Raw genomic sequence first — 22,920 nt, forward strand, 5'->3', positions numbered from 1 at the left:
CACTTTGCATTTCAGCCCTGTTTGGGCCCCAGTGGCACCGCCAAGCCCTGGCTTGGCTTGAAAGTCAGGTTGAGGAAGTTCGTGGAACTGTGGGAGTTTGGTTTGGTTTTGTGAATGTGTGTGACAGAGCATGTTGACTCATGGATGTGTTTACTTGGGGGCAAATGTGAATCTGCGTGTTTATAAGCCAATGTGTGAATGTAATTGGTATATATAAATGTGTCTGTAAGTGAGTGTGAATGTGTGTTTACTTATGAGTGTATGTGAACATGAATGCATGTGTCTGGGCATGGAGTTGGGATGTGTGAATGCCTATATGTGTATTTGCGAACATATGAATATGGGTGTTTCTTTGTGGCTGTATGTGACAATGTGTATATTTATTTATGTATGATGTCAACCTGTAAATATGTGTGATTGTATCTATTTGCCTATGTCAGCATGTATAAAAGAATGTAAAGGGAACGTGTGTGATATCGGGTTCACTAGTCAGCTGCCCCCAGCGCCTGAGCACCAGAAAAAAAAAAAAAAAGCAGACCCCAGCACAGAAAGAACTGGATGGACTGCAGAAATTTGAGCAGAGAAGTGGTAGGATGGAAGGCTAACCATAACCCCCTCCCAGCCCTAGTCACAGAAACTAGAGCATCTATTTATATTTTAAATTGTGTTTTATTTCTCTGTTCTTCAGATACACATACAATGTAAAGAGGATCACAGGGGTTGGGGGGAACAAGAAGCATCAGGGCAGCCCAAGTGCACAAAGAGGACACTCAAGCTAGTCCGTGGGTCCTTGGGGCTACCTAAAGCCCCCTCAGTGGGGCTACTGGGAAGGCGGGGACTCAGGAGGGGGGATGGACAACACACATTAGTCTAGACCCACAGACCACAAAGACAGCGTCAAAGAGGGGGGCTTACAAAACAGCGAGATTTTACAAAGACCTTACAATAGGGACGTAGAAAAAGGGAGGCAAATTCCAGAAAGCTACAGAACAGGTAGATGATGTCCTTCCCATATTGTACAAAACAAACACGGCAGACTTTTCTATAGGTAGTTTTTTTTTTTTCAGTGTTAGAAACCAAATTTTCACCTTTTCTCCTTAAAAAAAAATTACCTGCTTTCCATTTAAATAGATCCCTCCCCCCATTTGATTTGAGTTTCCTAGTTCAGTTCTCAGAGTTGGGCTTCTCCCTCTCTCCCTTCTCGTCTCTCTCGTCCTCTACCCTTTCTCCGTCCCTCACTCTTCCTCGTCCTCCTCCGCCTCGGCCTTGTCCTGGCCGGTAACCCCGGGGCCCACATTCTTGTTCTCCTTTTTCCACTTCATGCGGCGATTCTGGAACCAGATCTTGATCTGTCTTTCCGTGAGGCAGAGCGCGTGCGCGATCTCGATGCGCCGCCGCCGCGTCAGGTAGCGATTGTAGTGAAACTCCTTCTCCAGCTCCAGGGTTTGGTAGCGCGTATAGGTCTGGCGGCCTCGCTTGCGGTCGGTCCCTGAACACAGTGTTTAGAGGATAAAAATCAGTGTGTGCGGAAAAAGCCACGAGAGTGCCCATATCCCTCCTCTTAGACCCCGTGTGTGATTTGAAGTCAGCGGTTGGAAGAGCTCATTTCCCCACTAAACCAAATTCTCACTTTCCATACCCCAGCCTATGCCTGCCCTCTCCCAGTGTGCAGACCTTTCTAGGGGCCTCCGAAGGCAAATATTCCCATTTTTCAGCCAAGAAGTGTTTCAACCTAGGGGTTCTGAATCCAACATCTAACTCGCTGGCTGTTAGAGGCCCAGTGCCCAAGGAGGGTGTGTACAATGAAGAGAGCTTAACCAGGGACCCCAAGCCTTCCTTTTTGGATGCTGACTCTGAGGGTCTTTGGGGTAGAGGGGCAATGGAAACCATGCAAGTAACCTGGAGTATGGCTCTAGGCCTGGTCTCAGTGTTTTTCCCCAAAGGACAAGAAGATAAAGAATCTTCATAGGTCCACTTGTTCCTCTCCTTCCCTCCACAAGTTCTCCTCCTTCCCTCCCTGCCAGCCTGTTATGGAATGCGGAGAAGCAGAAGAATTTGCAGATTTCCTTGGAACATGGAGTTGGTCTGAGAGCCGCTGCCCTCTGATGACTATCTTCCAGTGAGTGGCTAAGGTTCTGACAGGGCCAAGCTGTCCTGTCTGCCCACCTACTTAGACAACCCAGCTCTCCAAAGCAATCTTCAAGCCCTCAGAAAGGTACAGGGAGAGAGGAGAGACAGCGGCCTGGGTTATGAAGTATCTGGGTGGTGGGGGCTGAAGGGCAAAGGGGAGCTTCCCAGGTTAGGCCCTAAGTCCTGAGGAGGCTTGGGAGAGGTGCTGGTTCTAACCCTCCAGAGAAGAAACAGGTAGGAGGAGGGACTAGGGGCTCCAATTTCAAGTCAGATAAAAGCCAAGCTAAAATGTTTAGGTTAGAAAAATTTGGGCTTTGATAAATCAACCAGAAAGGCAGTTGAATTATGGAGCGGGTAATGGGGACCGTGACCACGAATACTGACCGTGTAAGAGCTGGGCTTCTCCTGGCCGCCAACCCTGGTTAGACTGGGAGCCTCTGACCACAAGTCTTGGGTCTTCTAGACTTTGGGGTTGGACCCTGAGTCCAGGACAGCATTAAGAAGGATGTCTGGGACAGGCTTGTCAGGAGAACCCACGGAGCCTCTGGGCTCTTGGGGCTCCTAGAAGCATCCCTACAAACTGGCTCAATGGGCTGTACTTTCTAACTATCCTTTTGGCTTCATAAAGTCCTAGTGCCTCTGTCAAGAGGATATTCACCCTTTTGGAATAATACCTGCAAACTTGGTCAGTTCTCCAGGGGCACTTAGGAGCCTTGGGAAGGGCACCCAAGGAAGCCAGTTGTACTCCCATGAGGTCTCTGCCCCTTTCTCTAGTTCTGCCGCCCCTTCCCAAGTTCCAGATTGGGATTCTCATCCCTCTTGGCCTCAGCCCCCACCTCTCTCCACCTGTCTCTGGCTCTGTGTCCCTGGCTGGATCCTAATCTCTCATACCCCCTCCTCCCGCCATGCCTCTAGAGCCCACCTCTAATTGTCCAGAAGGGAATAATGGGGGAGCATGGTTGGCTGGGAAGGAAGGGGGAGGGGAGAATTGCTCAGAGCTGCGGTCCCCTCCCCCAGACCTTATCCTAGCTGGGGCTGGGGGACACACCCAAAGCTGAGATTCCCAGCGGGGTGAAGGAGAAGGGAGGGGGGAGACCCTAATGGCTATTCTCTGCAAACCCCAACCTTCCTCAAGACAAACGGCTTCATCTCCAGCCCGTGCCGGCGCGGCTGATAAATATTTAAAGCTAAAAGGCCAGGAGGAAGGGTGGGAGTCGAGCTGAGGGCTTGGAGCGCCGCGGCGTCAGCGGTGAGAGATCCACCGAGAAGCAGAGCGAGCCTGAGAGCACCAAGCAAAAATGGGGGTGGGGGCGGCGCGTCGGGTCGCGCAGCCAAGGGAGTGCCATGTCCCCAGGGCCGACCTTCTGCCGGGAGCGTTGTGGAAGCAGAAAAGGGCACTTGGCCGGGAAGGGGGCGCCTTCCGGGGAATGTGCCCGGTCCACAGTGGCTTGGGACAGCTCGGTGCGCGGCGTTACCTGAGCTTCGCATCCAGGGGTAGATCCGGAAGTTACTCTCGGCCGCCAAGTCCGAGTCCCTCTGCTCCTTGGCGCCCGCCGACTTGGCGGGGTCGCCGGCACACACCCCGGAGAGAGTCTGCTCAAAGGGTGCGCAGTGCATGTTGAAGGAACTCGGCTCGAGCCCATAGCCGGCTGCGTAGACGCCAGCTGCACTCTGGCCTGCCATGCCCCCCCCGCCGGGGTACAAGCCCTGCATCGAGGCGGAGAAGGAAGCGCTCGACCCCGCTCCATAGCCCGGGCGCTGGGTGTTGGAAGCAAATGCACAAGAAGTTTGTTCGGGGAAGGCTCCGGTGGCGAAAACCGAACTTGCGGCTGGATATTTAGAAAATAAAGCATTCGCATAATACAATGAACTCATAATTTGGCCGGATGATTTGTAGGCAGGGACGTTTTAGTGTCGGTTTTACGAGATTCCTTGATATATTACAGAATTAGAGTCCAGATTTACACCAAAAAGGACCCCCTTTTTCCTCTCTGGACCACGTGACTCCGCCCTCGTGACGTCCCCTCCGCCAATGGCCGGGCAGCCTCCCCACGGCTCCCGGTAATGTGGAAAAAATTGTGTGGCGTTGGATTTATAAAATATGATCAATAATGAATGGGGAAGCCAAGCCCTGTGGATTGGGGTTGGGGGCTCAAGGGCTGCTGTCGACCTCCGTGGGCTGGAGGCAGCTTGCAGGCGAGATTTGGGGAGGAAGAGACTGAATAAAAGAGAAAATAACCTCTGAGCGACCTGTGTTGTCGTCCCCCACCCCACCTCCCCAGCCGGTTACCCAGCGAGAAACAAACGCAGAGATTGCACGCAACGGGGCGGGTGGGTGCGAGCAGGTCAAGTCTTTATTAATCCGGGCCAGTTCGGCCTGGCTGGGCCTTTGGGGGGACTCGGCTCAGTTCTCTCGAGGTGAGAAACGAGGTGAGCCTTGCGTCAGGCTCTCTCTCGGTGCCCCAAACATATGGGCAGGGAAGGAGCCAGGCTTCGTGGATATTCCCAGAGGCGTGGAATCCAGCTCACGGGCGTGGGATGCTGCGGCTTCTGGTGGCTAAAAAAAAAATAAAAAGGTTGAAAAATAAAAAAGGAAGGGGGTGGGGTAGGTGGTAAGAAAGGAAGGGAGGAGGGTGGACCGGTATGCTGCTCTCCTGGTTCCGGAAGGCGGATGCCTCCGTGGAGCGGCTGCCGGAGAAGCAGAGGGAGCGAAGGAAGGAAGGCGGCGAGCCACGACCTCGGGGCTGGCAAAAGTGATCAAGTTCCAGAGAGGGAGAGGCGGGGAAGAGCATCTCACCTCTCCTCCTACTCCCCCCGCATCAGAGTCCGGGAAATAAAAATATGTAAGCTTAAGCATTCAGCAAACCCTCCCCACTCCACTGCACCTTCCACGCCACTTACACACACACACACATAGTAGAGGGCACACAGAAACAAAGAGGGAGGTTGCAGGCATATAGCCACCAGCCCAGGCGCATCTCTCCAGCGTGGCCTGGGCTCCGGGTCTCCAGGGCCAGGCAGCCTCGGAACGCGAAGGGAGGGGGTTTCTCTTGGCTCCCCGCCCCCCACCCCCCGCGCTCGTTCCTCTCTCCTCCAATCACGCGCAGCCGCCTCCCTCACCCCCTGCGCCCCTGGGCCAAGGGACTCGCACCACCTGCCTCCAGCCCCCGCCCCCTCCTCTCTGCCGCCTGGCCTGGCGGGTGCAGGAGCCGAGTGACCGGCTACCCCCAGCTCTGCAAGGCGCCAGGAGCAAATGAGGAGCGCGGGCCAGGCCAGTCTCGGGTTCTCGCTTGTAAACTTTATTGTAACTCTTCCGCCCTTTTCAGGCGCAGACAACAGAACAAAGTATAGAGGAACAACAAAATATATAATTAGCCCTCCCTCCCCCCAATAAAGCAATTCACGGATACAGGATACATTCTCTTCACAGTAAACCTAAGAACACTTTTTAACAATTGCCCACAGCGCGCATGCTAACTAAAGTAACCTCTTTTGAGAAACACTTAAGACAAAATTGTCAAACCAAAGGCGGGGCGTGAGGGAAGGAAAAGAGAGAAGCCATAGAGAAAAACCAGCAGGCCTAGGGAGGGCAGCAGGGGACAGAGAGGGGCAGGAGGGAAATGAGTGGGGGAGAGAGAGAGAGAGAGAGATTAGAGAGAGAGAGAGAGAGAGAGAAGAGAAGAGAAGAAGAAGAGGCATAGAGGAGGAGACAGGTGCACACAGCGTGGTCGACAGTTCATGTTGTTGGGAGAACTTGAAATCCCAAGTACCTCGGTCATTACAAAGAAGCACGTTCAAAGGAAAAGAGACCATTGCACAAGGAGGCTTTTTACACAGGGCGGGGACGTGGGGGAGGGGGGCTCAGCCAAGCCGCAGCCGCTCACCCTCGCTAGGCGAGGGAGTCCTTGCTTACAATCCTTGTCTTTGCCCCTGGCCCCCAAGAGAAGGGAAGGAGATCCACGGTAGCTCACACACAGAAGCTATTACGAGATACTACCACTAGCGGGGACTGGCGCGGCGGGGACGCTGCGGTGGGAGGCCAGGCTCCGGGCCGGCTCCCGGGGCCAGAGCTCTCTCGGGCAGGCGACGGCGGCGAGGTCGAGGGACCCGCAGACGGAGGGTGGTCGCGGCCCTGACAGTCCCAGCTGGAGCCTATTTCTTGTCGCCCTTTTGCGCGTCGCCCTCGTCCGCTGCCTCCGGGGCCCGCTCCAGCTTCTGTTTCTCCAGCTCCTCCTGCTCGCATTTGCTGCTGGGGAACTTGTCTTTGTTGTTCTCTTTTTTCCACTTCATTCTCCGGTTCTGGAACCAGATTTTGACCTGTCTCTCTGTCAGTCCCAGCGCATGCGACACCTCGATCCGCCGCTTGCGAGTCAGATAGGGATTAAATAGGAACTCCTTCTCCAGCTCCAGGGTCTGGTAGCGGCTGTAGGTCTGTCGGCCTCGTCTGCGTCCAGCGGCTGCTGGGAATGGGGGAAAGGGCGAGACAGAGGGGAGGGGAGGTGGGGAGGGGGATAGGAGACGGAGAAGGCTGAAGATCTCGTGAACCAGCCTAGGAGACCAGCAGGCATATATAATAAGGGCAGGGGATCTTCACCCTGCCTGGGGCGGGGGGGGCACAGAGGCCGCAGTCGGTGTGGGGGTTACACACCACTGAATCTAACAGCCAGAAAGGGGGAGCCCCCTCCTCTGATAACCAGCACCAGAGAGTTGGGCGGGGGTGGCTCAAATCTATTAAAAGTGCCATAAACTTTAGAAGGAAGGATGTGGCTGAGGGGGATAAATAAGAATAAAAAAGCCGGGATGGGGACGAATGGACCCACCTTGAAAAGCCCCCAGAGCCTCTGCCCCAGAAGAAAAGTTTCTTCAGGGTAATTAAACTATAAAGCAATTGAGAAGTGCAAAAGTTGAGCGCCCCCACTCCCACCACCCTCTCTCTACTACCCCCCATAAAACAGTAAAAGAAGGAAAAGGGAGGGGGAGAAGAAGAAAAGTAAGGCAGGGTGAGGGGTTTATGGGTTCAGGAAATGTCTCTTAGCGACCCTCCTTCAAGGGAAACAAAAAAGAGAAAAAGAAGGAAGGAAAGAAAGGAGAAAGGAAGGGAGGGAAGAAGGGACGGAGCGGGAGGCCGTCTGAACAGAGCAGGCGCGTCTTCTAGGGGCTAAAGGAAACGTGCCCTGGCCTGCCCGGCCCCCTGCCCGGCCTCTGGCCCTCTGGTCTCCCTCCTGCCCCGCCAGCCCCGTCGCGAGCTCACCTTGAGGGCGCATCCAGGGGAAGAGTTGGGTGGGCGACGGGCTCTGCTCTGAACCCTCGGCCTCCTCGCCCAGGCCGCTGGCGGCAGCGAGCTTGCAGTCGGCGTACTGCACCAGGTCTGGATCTTGCGCACCAAACAGGCTCTGCCGCTGCAGCGCACCAAACAGGCTCTGCCGCTGCAGCGGGTCGTAGCCGTAGAAGTTGCCCGGGTCCCCGTGGCACGCCACGGCGCACGGGTTCTGCTGGTAGGGAGCCGTGGACAGCGACGACGGCCCGTGGTAGAACTCCTGGATTTGCGACGGGTGCTGGAAGCTGCCGCCGCTGCTGGGACCGTATACCACGGTGGGTCGGCCGCCCAGGTCCTGGGCGAAGCCGCAGTCATAATAATTGGGGCGCAGGGACTCCCCGGTTTTGTATTTGGAGAACAGTGAGTTGACGAAATAAGAGCTCATTTTATTGAATTTTGAGGCGGCGGCGGCGGCGACGGCTGTAGTTAAGGAGCTGTTGGGAGGGTGGGGAGGAAAGGGGAGGAGAGAGAAAAAAAACGCCTTGGATTCACTTCCCGGCCTAGTCACCCTCGCCAGGAGAAAGGAGAGGGAAAGGGAGGAAGGGGGAAAAAAGAAAAAGAAGAAAAGGCGAAGATCTCAGAGCCACCACACTTTGTGATTTCAGGAATAGAAAAGGTGTGAGAGCCTCAAAAATCCTAAGCTTATGGCAATGTGCTGGCTCGCCCTCCCCCACCCCACCCCAAACAAAAATATACCGCCACTTAAAGAGGTCCTCGCTTTACATTTCGAAGAAGGGATGCCAGTTCATAAACAGTTTTCGGTGATTTACTTCCCTGCAAATGAGTTGTTTCATATTTTGCACTGTCTTTTCATGATCATTTGCATCCATTAGAGACCCCGCATCCTATTGGCTTCTCCGTACTCCTCCCGGACAGAACGCAGAGCGAGGGTGAGAGCGAGAGAGAGCGAGCGAGAGAGAGAGCTAGAGCGAGAGAGCGCCTGGGAGTGAGAAGAGCGCGAGGGGGAAAAAAAGGAGGGAAAAAAAAAACAAGAGAGAGAGAGAAGAGAGAGGGGAGAGGGGAGGGGAGAGGGAGAGGGGGTGAGAGAGAATGAATACGGATTAAATCTGTTTAACTACCTACATTAATGAGATATCTCTCGCCTCACAACAAATCAAATACCTTCCCAGACCACCCCCAAAGACTGATGTGGGGGAGTCACGGAAAAAACCACGCACACGCACAGACACAACGCGCCAGGCGTAGGCACGCTGTTAATTTTGCGATTTTAACGAGGCAGTTCGAGTCTTTTTAAATGTCAGGGTCGCTTCGGAAAAAATGTAAAAGAACACGGTTTAATTGCGCCGAGTTTTAAAAGGTCCTATAAATGTAATTGGTATTTTAATACAAGTTATCAAATCATACAGCTTCCTCTCCTAAACATATTTTCAAACAAACGAGGTAGTCATATTTAAAGCTTTAATGATCAATTTCCTTATTATTGATAAAGGTTTAACTATCGTGTGGAGGGAATTGGCTGGGTAACCGGCTCCCCAAAAACGGCTGTAAACTCTTTAACAAACTATAAAACGCAATAAAGCCGGAGTCTGTTGTTGTTTATGCCGCAGCGCATAAAAGCTGTTAGCATTTTACGAGTTCTTTCCTCTACAGCTATAAAGCTGCAGCTTCGATCGCCCCGCCACCCGACTGCGGCACGGGTGGGGGTGACCAAGCTGAAATGAGAACGATTATAGTTTTTTCGGCGCATGCGGTGACTTTACTAAGATTTTTGCCTCCTTCAGTTGTGGCCAGCACCTGCCCCCATCCCCTCTCTGGAGCCCCCAAGCTATCCCCTCTCTGCCCCACCCAGACCACTCACCAGCTTTGCCTCATTAAACAAATATGCAAGGATTTTCTTTGCAGAAGGGGTCCAAAAGGGCATGAAGAGGGACCAGGACCGGGAGAAGTAACTTTCAGGTTAATGGGCAGTGGTGAATCACTGAGCAAAGTTTACCCTGCAACTGAGGGTTCTGCAGTTTTGCACAACCTGGTTAGGCCTGGGGGCAGTACTGGAACGTGGAAGGGGTCTCTAGAAGGCACTTGGGCCCAGTCAGCACTTAGGGAGACCAACTTTGTGTGATGGGAGAGTGATCTGATGCCACCAGCAGAAGGACACCCAGTCGGGCCACCCCACTCTTGGACTCAGGCCTTGGGACCCAGTAAGCAAGCCCAATTGGCTCCTAACCTTCCCAGCCAGCGATAGGGCACTGCAAAGCCCATCAACACATCAAAGGGCTAGAAGGGCAATGGAGGCTGCTGCCGGGCACTGAGGCCCTGGTGCCTGGCCTTGGTGTCTGCTGTCTTGTACCCTCCTCTGCCCTAGGCAGTGGCTGCAGAGTGTATGTATGAAGAGGGCCCTTTTCAGCTTTCAGCATCCTTTGAAACACTATCATTGCCTAAACTGACTTTGGGGTAGTAGGGATTTAGATGCAGCAAAGCCACTGGGTTCCCCATTTTCTCTCCTCCCCCTTGGGGAAACTCTAGTTAAGCCCCACTCTCTCTCCAGACCTGAGGATATGGAGCCTGAAACAGATCGAAGGATGAAACTGACTGGGTGCCACACTCTCATGTTGGTGGCCTTTCCTGGCCTATCAGGCCTAGTGACGATGGTGGCCAGACTTAGAAGGCCCCAGTTTGAGGGTCCAAACCAGTGGCCTCCTGAAGGGGCTCACTGGCTAAGGGAGAAGGAAGGAAGAGAAGAAATTTATAGCAACAAAGGTGGAGGCTTTTCAAATACATTCAATCCATTGTTTATTCAGGAAAGTGGTTTTCTATATATTTGGAGGGGTGCTTTTTGGGGATCCCATTCACCTCGTCCTGTGTAAAAATGAAACCATCACTTTTCTAAGGGGAAGTTACCAGTGCCACCACTGGGTCCTTCAAAATTGAATCTGGAGAATGAGAGAGGGGCAGAGAGGGGGGAGTGGAGGGAGGAGAGAGGAGGAGAGAGAGAGAGGGAAGACAGAGAGAGAGACAGAGAGAGACAGAGAGAGACAGAGAGAGAGACAGAGAAAGAGAGAGAGAGAAAGGGAAGAGAAAAGTCTTGAATTTTCAGCCTAGGACTAAGAGGGCAGTGAGGCAGCGGAAGCGAGAGTTAAGCTGTTGCCGAAGCGAATGTTTTTATCAGGTGCGGGAAATTTTATGGTCATGATTTGAGGACTCACCGGTGAGGTAGAAATTCAATGGCTTGTTCTAAATCATCCCTACACCGTGCCAGAAATTCCTGATGGAAGGAAAATGTTTCTATTATAAGAAAAAAACAAGAAAGAGCGAGGAGATAATTTATAAACACCCAACGGAGCGCAGATTTATTAGAGAAACTCAAGTTGAGAAACTCCGCTCACCTCTTCGTACCCGCTCCCGGGGGAAGAGAGCAGAGGCTGCAGCGGGGCTAATTTTAAGGAGGGGGCAGAATCTATTTCTCGCGCAGGTTTGTCTGGACGGGGGGCACGGATTCTGCTGGGCCTGGAGGAAACAGGAGATTTGAAATCAAAGGGACTATGGGCAGATAGCGCGCGTATTTCAGAACGAAAAACACCCGGAGTCCAGGCCTCCAACTGCTAAATTGCGAAAGGACCCATGTCCTTCAGGTATGCGCGGGGAGTCGGAGCGCTCACCTGGAAACCACGGTCCGCAGGGAGAACCGAACTCCGGCTCCCTGCCGCCGCCTTGCCGGCCCCCACATCCAACCCGGAAACGCGCATATTTTTAGCGGCTCAACTTGGGGCGCGCAGAACAACCCGAGGAAAGACTCGAGCCTTCTTCCACCTTATCTTTCCGGGGATCCCCTGCTCTGCGCCCGGGTCGCCCCGGCGAGCCTAGCCCAGACCCTGACACTTACAAAAGCTCTTGGAGCCTTGGTCCGAGCGGAGCCGCCCCGCCGGCTATGAGCACCCTCAATCCCCACCAAAGCCACGATCCATTTCCCCCAAATTGTCCCCACCCCTACCCCAGCCCCAGGCTCTCTCACCCGGTTCCCTCTTCTGCTGATCCCAGCAGCAGGTTTCCGGCAGTTTCCTCTCCATCCGACCTTCTTCTGCCGCCTCTTCCCCTCTCACCTGACCTGCTCACCCGCATCCGCAGACATTCCTGTCGCTTCTAGCCCTGGAAAATCTTATTTTCCAGAACAATTTTTCCTCTTTTATTTAGACCCATTATTCCTATTCCTACTACTACTACTACTACTACTACTACTACTACTACTACTGCTGCTGCTGCTGCTGCTGCTACTACAATTACTACTACTACTACTATTACTTCTACTACTACTACTACTATTGCTGCTGCTGCTGCTACTATTCACCGTTGTCATGCATTTGTTCCCCCACAGAACCCAGAAACTGGGTGAGAAGCACAGAGCCCTCCTCCTGGGGGAAATTCAGAAAATTGTCCATTTGAGGAGAGGGGAGCAACACCACTACATCTGAAATCTATAAAATGAGGGAAACGGCCATAATGAATCGTATATTTTTATTACGCGCAAATTATTCATGACTTTTTGGTAGCGCTCAGTTCGTAGATTGAGGGTCGACCAAGGTGCGCGGTGCAGCCGCCAGCGCCCGCAGCCGCCGCACAGGGGATTTTCACGTGGAGCAAGGGTGCCATCTAGCGGCCATCATAAGAAAAGGCGCCGTCGTCACCGGCTCGGCCAGTTTCTCCAGAGCCAGCTACCCAGGCGACAAGCTGGAGAAACTTTCATTATTGGCAGAAAAGGGAGAGGGAAACGAGAGCAGGCGAGAGAAAAGCCATCGGAAATCAGGAAATGGTTCATGAAATTGTGCAGATAAGCAAAAAAAAAAAAAAAAGCAAGGTGAGGGGGTGAGGAGGAGAAAGGAAACCATAAGCTTTTTTTTCCGTACTGACACCGGCTTCCCTTGCCCTCCCCCATTCCAAGCTCCTAGGTTCTGGCGAAGACCGCCAAGCAGTGCGTCGTTTATGGCTCGTAAAAGGGGGAGCCGGGCACTTTTCAAACTCAACACGATTGTTTCAAATTCTGAGGAGAAACAATTGGGCTTTTTGTGGGGGGAGAGGAGGCCTGAGAGGGTAGAACGGGACTGTTAAAGGATCAAGAAGCTGCCCGCGCCCAGACGTCTGGCCCCGCCAGACCTCTGTGTGTGTGTGTGTGTGTGTGTGTGTGCGTGCGCGCGCAGGGGGCTTCTTTATGACGTCCGATTCTGGAGGGGGTATGAAGAACAAAGACAAGATTCCTAATTGCGTTCTCTAAAGCATTTGTGACAACAAAGTGTTCGCCCTCCCCACTTTCCTCTTCTCCCTCTTTGCCCACCTGGGGCCTGGGAAACCCCAAGCCTCGTACTGGGCTGTGAGGATGGGGGCTGCGGAGCCAGGCTCTCCCATTCGCCCCCACCCCCCGCCAGGCCCGAAGCCCAAGACCAGATGCGGCTTTCTCAGCTCCGGAAAGTTTCCTCTCACTGTTTGCTTTGCTGCTGTTTAGTTTCTTAACCTTCAGAAATTTATACGCTATAAACTTTTATAGCGGTCATATTCTTTTATTGCTGCGCACACGGCATTGAATTCCTCTCCCGGATTCTCTGTCTCGCGGGCTCCCTCTCTGAATCTCTCGCTCTCTTTTATGACAACAGATTTCCCCATCTCCGGCTTCCCAGCCTCCGCATCTTCGCCTTTGTTTGTCTTTAAAGAAGCCACCCGACTAAGGACCTAGACACCGCCGGAGGCTGCTCCTGGGGCAATACCCCCTACCCCGCCCCACTCCCTCCAGTCCCAGCCTGGCCTTTAGCGTTTCCTCTGGGTGGAACCCAGCATTCTGGGCTCACTCTCAGCGCCGGTTGGCTCCAGGGAACCCAGGATGGGGAGGGAGCCTAGTCTACACAAGCTCTAAAGCCAGATTCATTTTATATACCTAAGAGAACCCTCCTTGGAGGATGTGGGTGCCAGGCCTGGCCATACCCAGGAGCTTCTCTTTCTCTTGCCTCCTGCCATCTCTCAGATTAATACATCCTTCGTTCGCTGGAGAGGGGTAGGCCCAGCCTTTTCACTTCCAAGATCCTTTCACTCAGGTTATGCTTTGTCTCCACCTCTACTCCAACCATGCGGATGCTTGCAGGCTGCAGTGCTCTGGGATAGCTGGATGGGAGGCTCCAGCAGGAGGCTGGTTCCCAAGCGCCAGCCAGGCAGAAGCCGAATTTCAAAGCTGGATGAGAACAGTGGTCTTCATATGGGACTCTGGTGGGGACACCACAGTCTGAGAGGGACAGAAAGGTGTCTCTCTGAACAGATTTTAGTTCTAGGGTCCAATTGGGAAGGGGATTTCTTATGTCCCGAGACACTTCTGTTTCACATTCAGTCCCTTTTCTCTGCCTTTGGGAGCCATGTCCCCAGGCCTCCACCCTTACCAGCCTCCACCAGCCAGGGCTGCTATTCTGTGGCTCTATTCTGTGAAGCCTCGAATTTCAGGTGCGGACCAAGAACCTTGAAGGATTCGCTCCTTTTGAGTGGAAGAAAGGAGAGCCAGGCCTTCAGGAGGCCTCAGCCTACACCCAGTCACCCTGCTGCAGGCAATAGAAGGAAGTTACTGCCTTCCTCACATGCATGATTTTAAAGTGGCCAAACCAAGTTCACAGTGTCAGCCGGCTGAGAGAGGAATTGCTTCCAGGGGCGGCAGGACCAGCCTTGCCTTCCCTCTGACTCTAGAGCTAGGGAGGTCCCAGGTGCAGCTAGCTTTGGAGAAATCAAGACCAAACTCCTCTCCAAACCTCTCACCTTTTCTTCCTTCTTCATAAAGTCTCCCAACTCTCCTGTTGACAAGCCCTGGCTCAGTTTAAGCAGTGGTCTTGGGACTTCGGGTCCAGACCAGCTCCCAGCTCCACCAGGAAGCCTGCTCTGCAAGGTCTAAGGAGAAACTTCTTGGGCACAGGGGTTTCTTTTTTTCCAAGGCACTCTCTAGGATCTCTACCTCTGGCCAGGTGAGGAGAGCCAACACAGAATAAGACACAAGGAGAGATTGATTTTCTAGAGTGATATATATATTTTTGTTCTTTTTCTTGTTTTTTTTTTTTTTTGTTTTCCCCTTTCCAAAACAAACAATCCGAGCTCTAGGCCCCTCACCCTCCCCACTCCCACCCACCACCCTCCCATATAAGCAACAACTGAAAACAGGCGAGACAATCACCCCCAAAGAAATCACAAAACACAGCACAATTTCACGACAGCCACCGACAAAGCAAAAAAATTCTACTGGAATGTCCCCTTGCAGGGGCGGGAGAAGCAGGAGCAAGAGTCCATGGAATTGAAAGGGATTGGAGAGGTCCCGGAGCGGGGGGCAGAAATCAGAGTAAGCTTCAGCCTGATGCTTAGGTGCAAATCTGCCTCTTTCCTTTGCACGCGGGACTGTTCCCCAGAAGCGTGTGCGCAGTAGCCGCGCAGATCGCCATCCAGGCCCGAGTCGAGGGAGGCAAAGCCGGGCGCTGGGGCCGGTCTTGCTCTGCGCTGGGGCGGGCAGCCGCTAAGCCTGGGGCTCTTCTGCATAGGTCGGGAGGTGAACAGGGTGGGGAGGAACGCGCCTAATGCCGCGTGCTGGAGCCTTTGCTCCTCTCTGTCCTCCGCAGCTTAGCCGGAAGGGAGCTCAGGAATCGATTCTCAATAAATTCTCCATGGGACTTTCCTGCCCTTGCTTTCCTGCCTATGGCAGGGTTGACCTAGCAGGGTACGGAGGGTGGAGGGATTTTCTACAAGGGGCGGCTTGGCTGGTGCAAGGTGGATTTGGCCGAACAGAGTTGATTTCAGAGCTGAGAGGATGCGGAAGAACGCAGGGGCCAGTGGAGAGCAAGAGAAGCTACAGTCTCTGTTAAGCAGGGCACAGATGAACAGACGGACGACATTGTCAAGGCTTACGACCCACAATTTGACCTCCTTTTGTTGGAAGGAGAGGAAAACAACATGCAGAATTAAACATTTCCTGCAACAAAATGTGCGTGTGGAATGCCTTCATAAAACCTAAGACACCTTCATAAGACCACCGTGGCCTTTCCTTGCCCTTTCTAACCCACCAGCTTGGGGGCTTTTACCCTTTGGCCCTTGAGTTGGGCAGGGTAGCATTGGGGGTTTCTTGGGGGATGGTATTGTGATGCTCAGCCCTTTGAATGAGCTGTAGTGCCTCATTCTGGAGTGTGTCTCTAGACATCTTGCTGTGTTTTTACGTCAGGGATGGAATCTTGCCTGACGTTCCGATGGCTGTTTTGCCAGATTTGGGGTGCGATGGTCTGCATTTGAGAGGTCATTTCATTTGAGTGTTGGCTGTGAGCTTTTCTCATTATTATTGTGGGCTCCAGGCTTTATGTATGCGGGGTCTGTTGGGTTGTGTGCAGTTGGAGTGTCCCTGGGTGACTCTGGGATAGATGTAGGGTAGAATAGGCAGGCTGGAAGTAAGGGGCTGGGACTTCCCAGAAAAATTAGGGGGGAGTTGCTAGGGGCTCGACTAGGGTCTCTCTTTCCTTGTAGCCCATCCTCTTCTTAGGAACCAACTACATCTACCTTCTAAATTAACAAAACTTCCTCCTGAAACCCAGGGCAGAGAGGACAGGTAAGGGCAAAGGAAAGGAGAGAAGCTCTAGATGCAGGAAAGGACTTTGAAAAGAAAGAGTCCCTTCCCCACTCACTTGAATACATCCCAGACAGCACTGGCTTTGCAGCAATCACTTATAAATAAGCGTGAGATGGGAAAGGGGTGGGGAGGAGAGGGGGGATTTTTACTCTTTGCCCTGTTCCTTATTCATTTTCTTCATTTTCATCCGCCGGTTCTGAAACCAGATTTTGACTTGTCTCTCACTCAGATTGAGGAGTCTGGCCACTTCGTGCCTACGGTCCCTGGTGAGGTACATATTGAACAGAAACTCCTTCTCTAGCTCCAGCGTCTGGTATTTGGTGTAGGGACAGCGCTTTTTCCGGGAAGAGCGAGCGTGCAGCCAGTTGGCGGAGGGGTTGGCTGAAAGAGAAGCAGCGATAGAATCAAAGAAAGGAAGGGAGGATGAAGGGCCCTGGTGTTCTTCTTCCAAGGAGGTACACTTTGGTGTCTGCTCCCCATGTTGCATTGGAGAAAGGGCACCTGGGCCTTCAAGTTCCCGGAAAGGGTCCCAGAGATGGGCCAGGAGTTGTTACGGATACCTCCAGATGAGAGGTTACTTGGACAGGAGGGTGCCAACCACATGCTAGGCTGCTCAGCACTTCCAAAGCTTTGCCTGCCTCAGGTTTTCTTTCTCCATTTGGGTCCAAAATGGATAGGACTCAGGTCAGAGCTCAGTATGGCGAAAGTCCCTGCCCCCCAACCCTCTGCACCACAAGTCTAACTAGGGATGGCTGACCTGAAGGGTCCTGGCTGTAGGTCTGGGAGGTGAGAGTAGTATTGGGCTGGGGGAGAGCAGCTTCTATTCAGCCACAGCCAAGAGACCTCCTGACCCTCCAGTCCAGTCCCAGGACACCCTGCCTTGATTGCAAGCTTGCGTCTCCTGGCCACATGGCAGCAGGCATGTATGTGTGGGTAGATATCTGCCCCCAACACCAAATATCACCAGTATGGGTCCACACTTAGAGACTCAAACATCCAGCACACCAGGGGCTCACAGATAACTTATGGTCGCAATAGTCTCTCCTTTTCTGCTCCTGCTCAGCTCACAGTTTGGTTAAAGCAAGTTCAGGGAAATTTGGAATCAAGACTGCTCCAGTCCCAAGGTGGAGAGCCATGGATGTTGTAGTGGTAACAGAAAGCCCTTCACAGCACACCTCACTCCAACTGACTTCATGTGGTGAGGGGGAACAGAGTAAAGGGTAATTGAGTGTAAGTGGGGGGAAAGAAGAAACAAAAATGAATAGAGGCTTTTCTTCTCCTTCCTGTCTCTCTCCCTACCCTGTAACACGGAAAAGTTGCCAAATAAAGCAGAGCCAATTAAAAATAACAAACACTCTGCCCCTAGATTCCTTCTCTCTCCCCCTAAAAAGTACTGAATATATATATATATATTAAAATAATCTGGTTCATCCTACACTAAGTACTGTGTCTTACCAGTTTGCAGCACTATTTCCTTAATGTGATTGCCTGTGATGGGACCTGCAGTCACATTAAATATGAAAGAGGAAAAAAACTGTTAATAATTGATCCTAACCAAATTGCTGCCTTGCAATAATGGGCTTTCCAGGAAGAGTTTGGGGGCTTGGGGTGGGGGAGGTCTGTTTGGGTGTGATCAGGGAGGGTTTGGGAAGAGCCGGTGTTGCTCAGAAGCTAGCTCTTGTGATTCAAACTGGCAGGTGGAACCCCACAAGGACCTCAGGAGAGTGTGGGGCAGTAAGGACACCCCAAAGGGCAGGTGCGCCATTCTGTTGGTGAGAAATCTGGCAAGGCAAGCAGAGGCTAAAACATCTGACTCCCACTCCCCCAAAAGAGTAAGGAGAGAGGACTTGTCCCCACCAGCTTGAAGGTTATTGGTTGGGGCTGCTCATTTGCCCTTCCTATCTTAAAGAAAGAAAGAAAGAAAAAGAAAAAGAAGAACACGAAACTACCCCTCCCCACCACCCTTAGCCGGCAGCACCTCCTGGAAATTAGCCAGACTTGGGTTCCTGGCGGGGGTGCTCTTGGAGGAGTGGGAGGTGATAAGAAACTACCGTCGGAGGGTGAAGTTCTCCACCTCTCCGCACGCTTCTTCCCCCACCCTTCCTCTCCCCAGGGTCCCTTCGAGATCTTTTCTTCTCCGCTCTGTCTGTCCTCCCCGAAGTTTGGAAGCGATTTCCGACTCCCTGCGAGGCGGACCGCTCTGGCTGGGGCTAGGGAGCCCCGCGGAGAGCAGCGGGTGGCCGCAGAAAAGGAAGCCGCCACCCAGGAGAGGATACCAAGGAGGGGAGGGGGCGACTGGAGGGAAGGCTCCCGGGGAGGGGCCGGCGCATCCGGGGAGGGGGCTCAGTCACCGGGTCCTGGGCTCCCCCCGCCCCTCCCGGCGCCGGCTGCGGACCCCGAGCGGCTACTGCGCGAGATCTGCTAGACTCAATCCTCCGCCAGGCTGTTGCATCGCAAATAAAATCCTAATGAGCCCCCTCCCACTTCCCCTTGGCCGGCTTTTACGGTCTGCGCGTGGCGCGGGGAGCTCTGCCAGCCGCGCGGGCCGGGGCAGCCCTGTGCGCTCCCGGCCTTGCCGGCGCGGGCTCTCGGTCTCGCCCGCGGCCGCCCGGGCCCCGCAGCCCTCTCCCGGCAGACGGTCGTCAGCCTCCTCGCGGGCTTTCAGCGGCGCCTCCGGGAGAGTGGGGGAAGTGAGGCTGAGAGACCAGCGAGTCGGTCCCTGCGCCCCACTTCCCTCCAGGACCTGGCGTGGTTGGGGCGGCGCTCCTCCCGCGGCCTCGGGCTCCCCTTCGGGGCACCCAGCTTGCTTCCTTCCTTCCTCCCTGTTCCCTCCTCCCCGGCTCGCTCTCCGGCCACCGCCGCGGTTTCCCTTCACATTGTCCGCAGTTTATTGCCTCTCTCCTCCCCTCCCCCTCGCCTGGCCTTCGGCCTGGGTATTTCCTAACTTTTTTATAACTTACTTTGATCCGGCCTCTCTTTGTCCTCGCTTCCTTCGCAAATTTTATTGTCCCCGTAGCCGGGTCTTTGATTAGACAGGACGGCCTCCCTGCCCGCCGAAGTTTCCAAACTGTACTCGGGCGTGCCCTGTTTCAGCAGCTCCCCCGGCGCGCCCAGCAGCGGCTCCGCCTTCACCGCCGCCGGGCCCTGCCCCGGAGCCGCTTCGCCGCGCTGCGCCGGCTCCAGCCAGGTGCGGAGGTACCTGCTCTCGGCCGGCGGGACGCCCTGGGGCTGGATGTAGGGGTGGTAGACGGACGGCAGGCTTCCGGACGCGTGCGGGCTCAGCGGCGCCCAGGAGGCGCCGAACACCGGCGCTTTGGGCTGGAAGCTGCACGAGGGGAACTCCAGGTGCTCCGCGTGGCCCGGCTGCCGGGGACTCGCGTACTGGCCGGAAGGAAACTTGGCTGGAGGCGCGTCCTCGCTCTCGTGACTTATGATCGAGTCGACATAATAGCTGCTAAGCGTCCCAGAAATGGACATTCTCAGACATTATCCGGGCGCTCGCAGGGGGAAGGGAAGCGCTCGCGCGGCGGCGCCCAAGCAGGGAGAGGTGGCACCCAGAACGGTGTGAGGGCTTTCGGACGCGACCCCCCCAGCCCCCCACCCTCCCACCCCCACCCCCTGCTCAACTTCTCAGCCAACAAAGTACAGTGGAGCAGCCCGGCTCAGCGCTCCTTGCAAAATGATTGGTCAAAGTTTTTCCGACTGCCTGATAAAGCGTCAGCTCCGACATAAATCAATCCGGTGAGGGGGCTGCGCTCTCGCTGTCATCCGTCCGCACCGCATTCCATATCGAGGATGGATTGTTTTATGCTGATGCAATGTGCTATCACGTCAGGGCTCCGGCGGCCACGTAACCTCAGCCTGAGCTGCCCGCCGCCCGGTCCCCCCGCCTTTTGCAGGAAGGGGGGGGCGCAGTTCTCGCCATGGGGCGGCGGGGGCGGGGGCGGAGGAGAGGCGGAGGGAAAGCAGCAGGCTGCCTCGGGAGGGACGCGGGCTGTGAAGCCCTCTCCCCAGGCGGGTCCAGGAGGGAGAGAGGGAGAGCAGGGCAGAGGGAGGGAGAGAGCCCCAGCCTGTGAGCAGCCACAGCATAATTAAAGAGGAAGTGGTTCTGTCCCCCCACCTCACACACAAACACACCTTCACTCCACCCTGCAGGCCCTCGTTTCCTCGTCTCTGTCCCCTTGACACAAGATGTTTATTAAACAACAGCGCAGCAGCAATCCACTGGAAATGATGGGGCGAGAAGTTGGGGGGTTTTACAACGTTATCCTCTTTTGAAGGGGCTCTTTGTGACTATTTGGAGAGAGTTTCCGGCCTGGAAGCTTCTCTTGACCCCTCAGTAGCTGAGAAAAGAGAAGAGAAATTTAAGAGGAGGGGGGGTACATGTCCAAAAATCCTGTCTTAAAATTTAGCTATCCTAACATTAGAATCTGCATGAAGTTAAAGGGATTTGTCAGGCCCTGGAAAGTTGAGTCTCTGAGAGTTTAATACAACTAGCCAAAGCTCCTTTAAATTTCTCAGGCCTCTCTCTGGCCCTGGCCAGAGGGAAGTGGGGTGAGGGGCACAGCCATTTCTCCTTTCCTCCACTAAATAGCTGACCAGGCCATTAGAATTGCCCAGATGAGGGAGCTGGATGTGACAAAGGGTTAAGAGAACTTCCCTAAAGTGTCAGCAGAGCAGAGGTGTGGGAAGGAGTCCCAAGTAATCTTCTCTTCCACCCAGTGAGGATGGAGACTTTCGCCCCTCCTGCCCTGCTCGAAAGATTTTCAAATACCAGTGTCGGACACCAGCATAGACAGAGAGCCTGCTGGGTCAGTCTGCCACCCACCCGCCGCTTTTCTTCCTGCGACTCTCTCTTGCTGGAGCTTCCAAATCTCTTGTTTTATTGGTATCAACTCTGCTGGCCCTGTGCTGGGACTCCCCTGAGGACACCGGCTGGCTTCCTGGCTCATCTCCCAGCCATTGCTCTTCCAGCTTCTGCCCTGTGTGCAGTCACTTCTTGTGCTGTGAGCACTCAGGGAGGGAGGGCGGCCCTTGGACAAACCGGATTCTCCTTGGATTGGGTTTAGGGTCAGGCTAGGGCTGATTTTCTCATCATTCTCCGACCCTGGGTCCTTGTAAGATAGGCTGCCCCCGCCCCATTATTTTAACAAAAGCGGGGCCATTCTAATTTGAGATTTTATCTTTTTGTCTATGTACCCCTCTGCCGTGCAGAAAGCTGCAGATCACCTCCGCACATGCATATCCTCCTACCAGATTTTTTTCCCCCAAATGAAGCCATCTCGTGTCATTATGTGTGAAATACGAGGATGAAGCGCCATATTTCTTCACGTTATGGCGATTTCAAAATGATTTTTTAAAGATCAATGCCAGTGCCCAACCAGCCCCCTCTTTTTCAAACCCAGCTCTGTGAGGGCGACAGCCTGGCAGATCCGAAACGGAACAGCGGGAAGATCTGCTTTTTCCTTGGGACCCAAGTGAGGAAACAAAAAACTGATGCAAATTCTTCTAAGTAGCGGTTGGATGTATGGGAAAGTCGAGGGAGCTACTCGGACTCAGCAAGAAAGCTGGACGCAGAGTGAATGAATCAGTTAAGTCAAAGCACCTGTTCTCGATTTGCCAGCTGTAAGGAGCCTACTGTTGGCTTTACCTGTATTAAATATATTCTTCAGAAAAAAAAATCTCTCCTGCCATAAATAGTGGTGTTATGAAGCATGACAGGCTGAGTATACAGCTTTCTGTAGTATATAAATTAGGGTCCAAAAGGACATGTGGACTATGGGCGGGGACTTTTTTTATTTATGAAAAAGTCACAGTGCTAGGCTGTTTTTCAGGCCCAAGCACTGGACTCCGACTGCAGCCCTTCTGGTTGCCATTCCCCGCCCTGGATTTGTCATTGCCTTTCTTTGCAACAACGGAGAATTCAAGAGGGCCATTTAGTTTAGGGAAGTTAGAGGAAGAATAGCATCTGGGCTCCGGGCTTTTGCCCTACAAGGGTGGAGTGTCTCAGCGGGCAGATTTTGGGTTCGATGGTTGCTGTCTGTCTGGGGAGTTGCCCCTAACCTCTTGTGGCTCCTGGGTGCTGAAGAAGAAGACCTAGACCTCTTTCCTAAGACCAGAGCTTAGTCTTTGCTCACAAAGAAGCTGGAGGATAGGATCAATTTCAAAATGACAGGTTTTGAGGGTCTCAGTCTTCTCAGGAGAGGTGACTCTGAAACAAAAAGAAAGAACTGGCACCCAAGCCCTGGAGTTTGGACCCCAGCTCATTTCCCTCCAGGTGGGAATGGAGATGCACCAAGCAATGAGTCCCATCCTGGACGAGCTTTCCATAAAGCATTGCTGCCCCTAATTGGAGCTCAATTTCAGCTCAGGCAAATGATTAAAGGGTTGAATGAGAGGGAGCCCCTTGTTTGGGTTCTCTGAGGGCCTGGGACCCTCCCCTCCCTCCCAAAAAAATGTTTTCTCTCCCAGACAATGGTACCTACCACGATGGGAGGGAGGAGGGCAAACAGGTCTGCAGCCCTGGAACCCAGCTTCTAAACACGCTTAATAGAGGGGTTGCTTGAGTAGGGGGTCACTTTGTCCTGAGAGAGCAAACTGCTCCCCAACCCTCCCTCAATCTTAAAGAGAAAGAAGAAAAACCCTGTCTTCCCTTGAAGCCTCTTGCCATTCCCTGCACAGGAGCCGCTCCAGAACACAGCTGGGGCCAGTGTCCGGTAGCTCCAGGAAGAGCAGCAGGGTAAAGCTGCAGCCCTTGACCACACTGGGGCCCAGAGCATCAAAGGGAGAGGCTGAGGTGGAGAGTGCAGAGGCCAGCCCTGGCCAGGACCAGCCGGTGAGTGCCTGTGCTTTAGGGGCGGCTTTCAGAAAGGTTATTGTTAGTTAAAAGAGAGAG

At 53.7% G+C, this 22,920-nt stretch overlaps 3 protein-coding genes across 6 annotated transcripts; all 3 read right to left on the reverse strand.

The window, feature by feature from the left end:
- Positions 1-649: 649 nt before the first annotated feature.
- HOXB7 (homeobox B7) lies at positions 650-4,299 on the reverse strand. Its single transcript, XM_039873743.1, has 2 exons — positions 3,606-4,299; positions 650-1,489 (listed from the first exon to the last, which is right to left on the reverse strand). Exons 1-2 carry the CDS (start codon positions 4,003-4,005, stop codon positions 1,236-1,238), a joined length of 654 nt encoding a protein of 217 aa, XP_039729677.1. The 5' UTR covers positions 4,006-4,299; the 3' UTR covers positions 650-1,235.
- Positions 4,300-4,462: 163 nt separating this feature from the next.
- Positions 4,463-11,633, reverse strand: HOXB8 (homeobox B8). 4 transcript variants are annotated; one of them, XR_005655120.1, is made up of 6 exons: positions 11,418-11,633; positions 10,792-10,912; positions 10,612-10,670; positions 7,382-7,881; positions 6,128-6,590; positions 4,463-4,687 (listed from the first exon to the last, which is right to left on the reverse strand). XR_005655120.1 is itself a non-coding variant. In XM_039873735.1 (5 exons), exons 1-5 carry the CDS (start codon positions 11,522-11,524, stop codon positions 6,283-6,285), a joined length of 1,092 nt encoding a protein of 363 aa, XP_039729669.1. In that variant the 5' UTR covers positions 11,525-11,633; the 3' UTR covers positions 5,873-6,282. The 4 variants fall into 4 exon arrangements, 3 of the variants coding, with proteins under 3 accessions (XP_039729669.1, XP_039729668.1, XP_039729670.1); XM_039873735.1 differs by lacking the exon at positions 4,463-4,687 and having other exon boundaries at positions 5,873-6,587; XM_039873734.1 differs by lacking the exon at positions 4,463-4,687 and having other exon boundaries at positions 5,873-6,590.
- A 3,743-nt stretch (positions 11,634-15,376) lies between these two features.
- Positions 15,377-19,827, reverse strand: HOXB9 (homeobox B9). The gene is made up of 2 exons (XM_039873741.1): positions 18,986-19,827; positions 15,377-16,406 (listed from the first exon to the last, which is right to left on the reverse strand). Exons 1-2 carry the CDS (start codon positions 19,500-19,502, stop codon positions 16,171-16,173), a joined length of 753 nt encoding a protein of 250 aa, XP_039729675.1. The 5' UTR covers positions 19,503-19,827; the 3' UTR covers positions 15,377-16,170.
- Positions 19,828-22,920: the final 3,093 nt, after the last annotated feature.

The sequence above is a fragment of the Pteropus medius genome, unplaced genomic scaffold (genome assembly GCF_902729225.1).
Source record: "Pteropus medius unplaced genomic scaffold, Ma_sr-lr_union100, whole genome shotgun sequence".
NCBI classification, from domain to species: Eukaryota; Metazoa; Chordata; class Mammalia; order Chiroptera; family Pteropodidae; genus Pteropus; species Pteropus medius.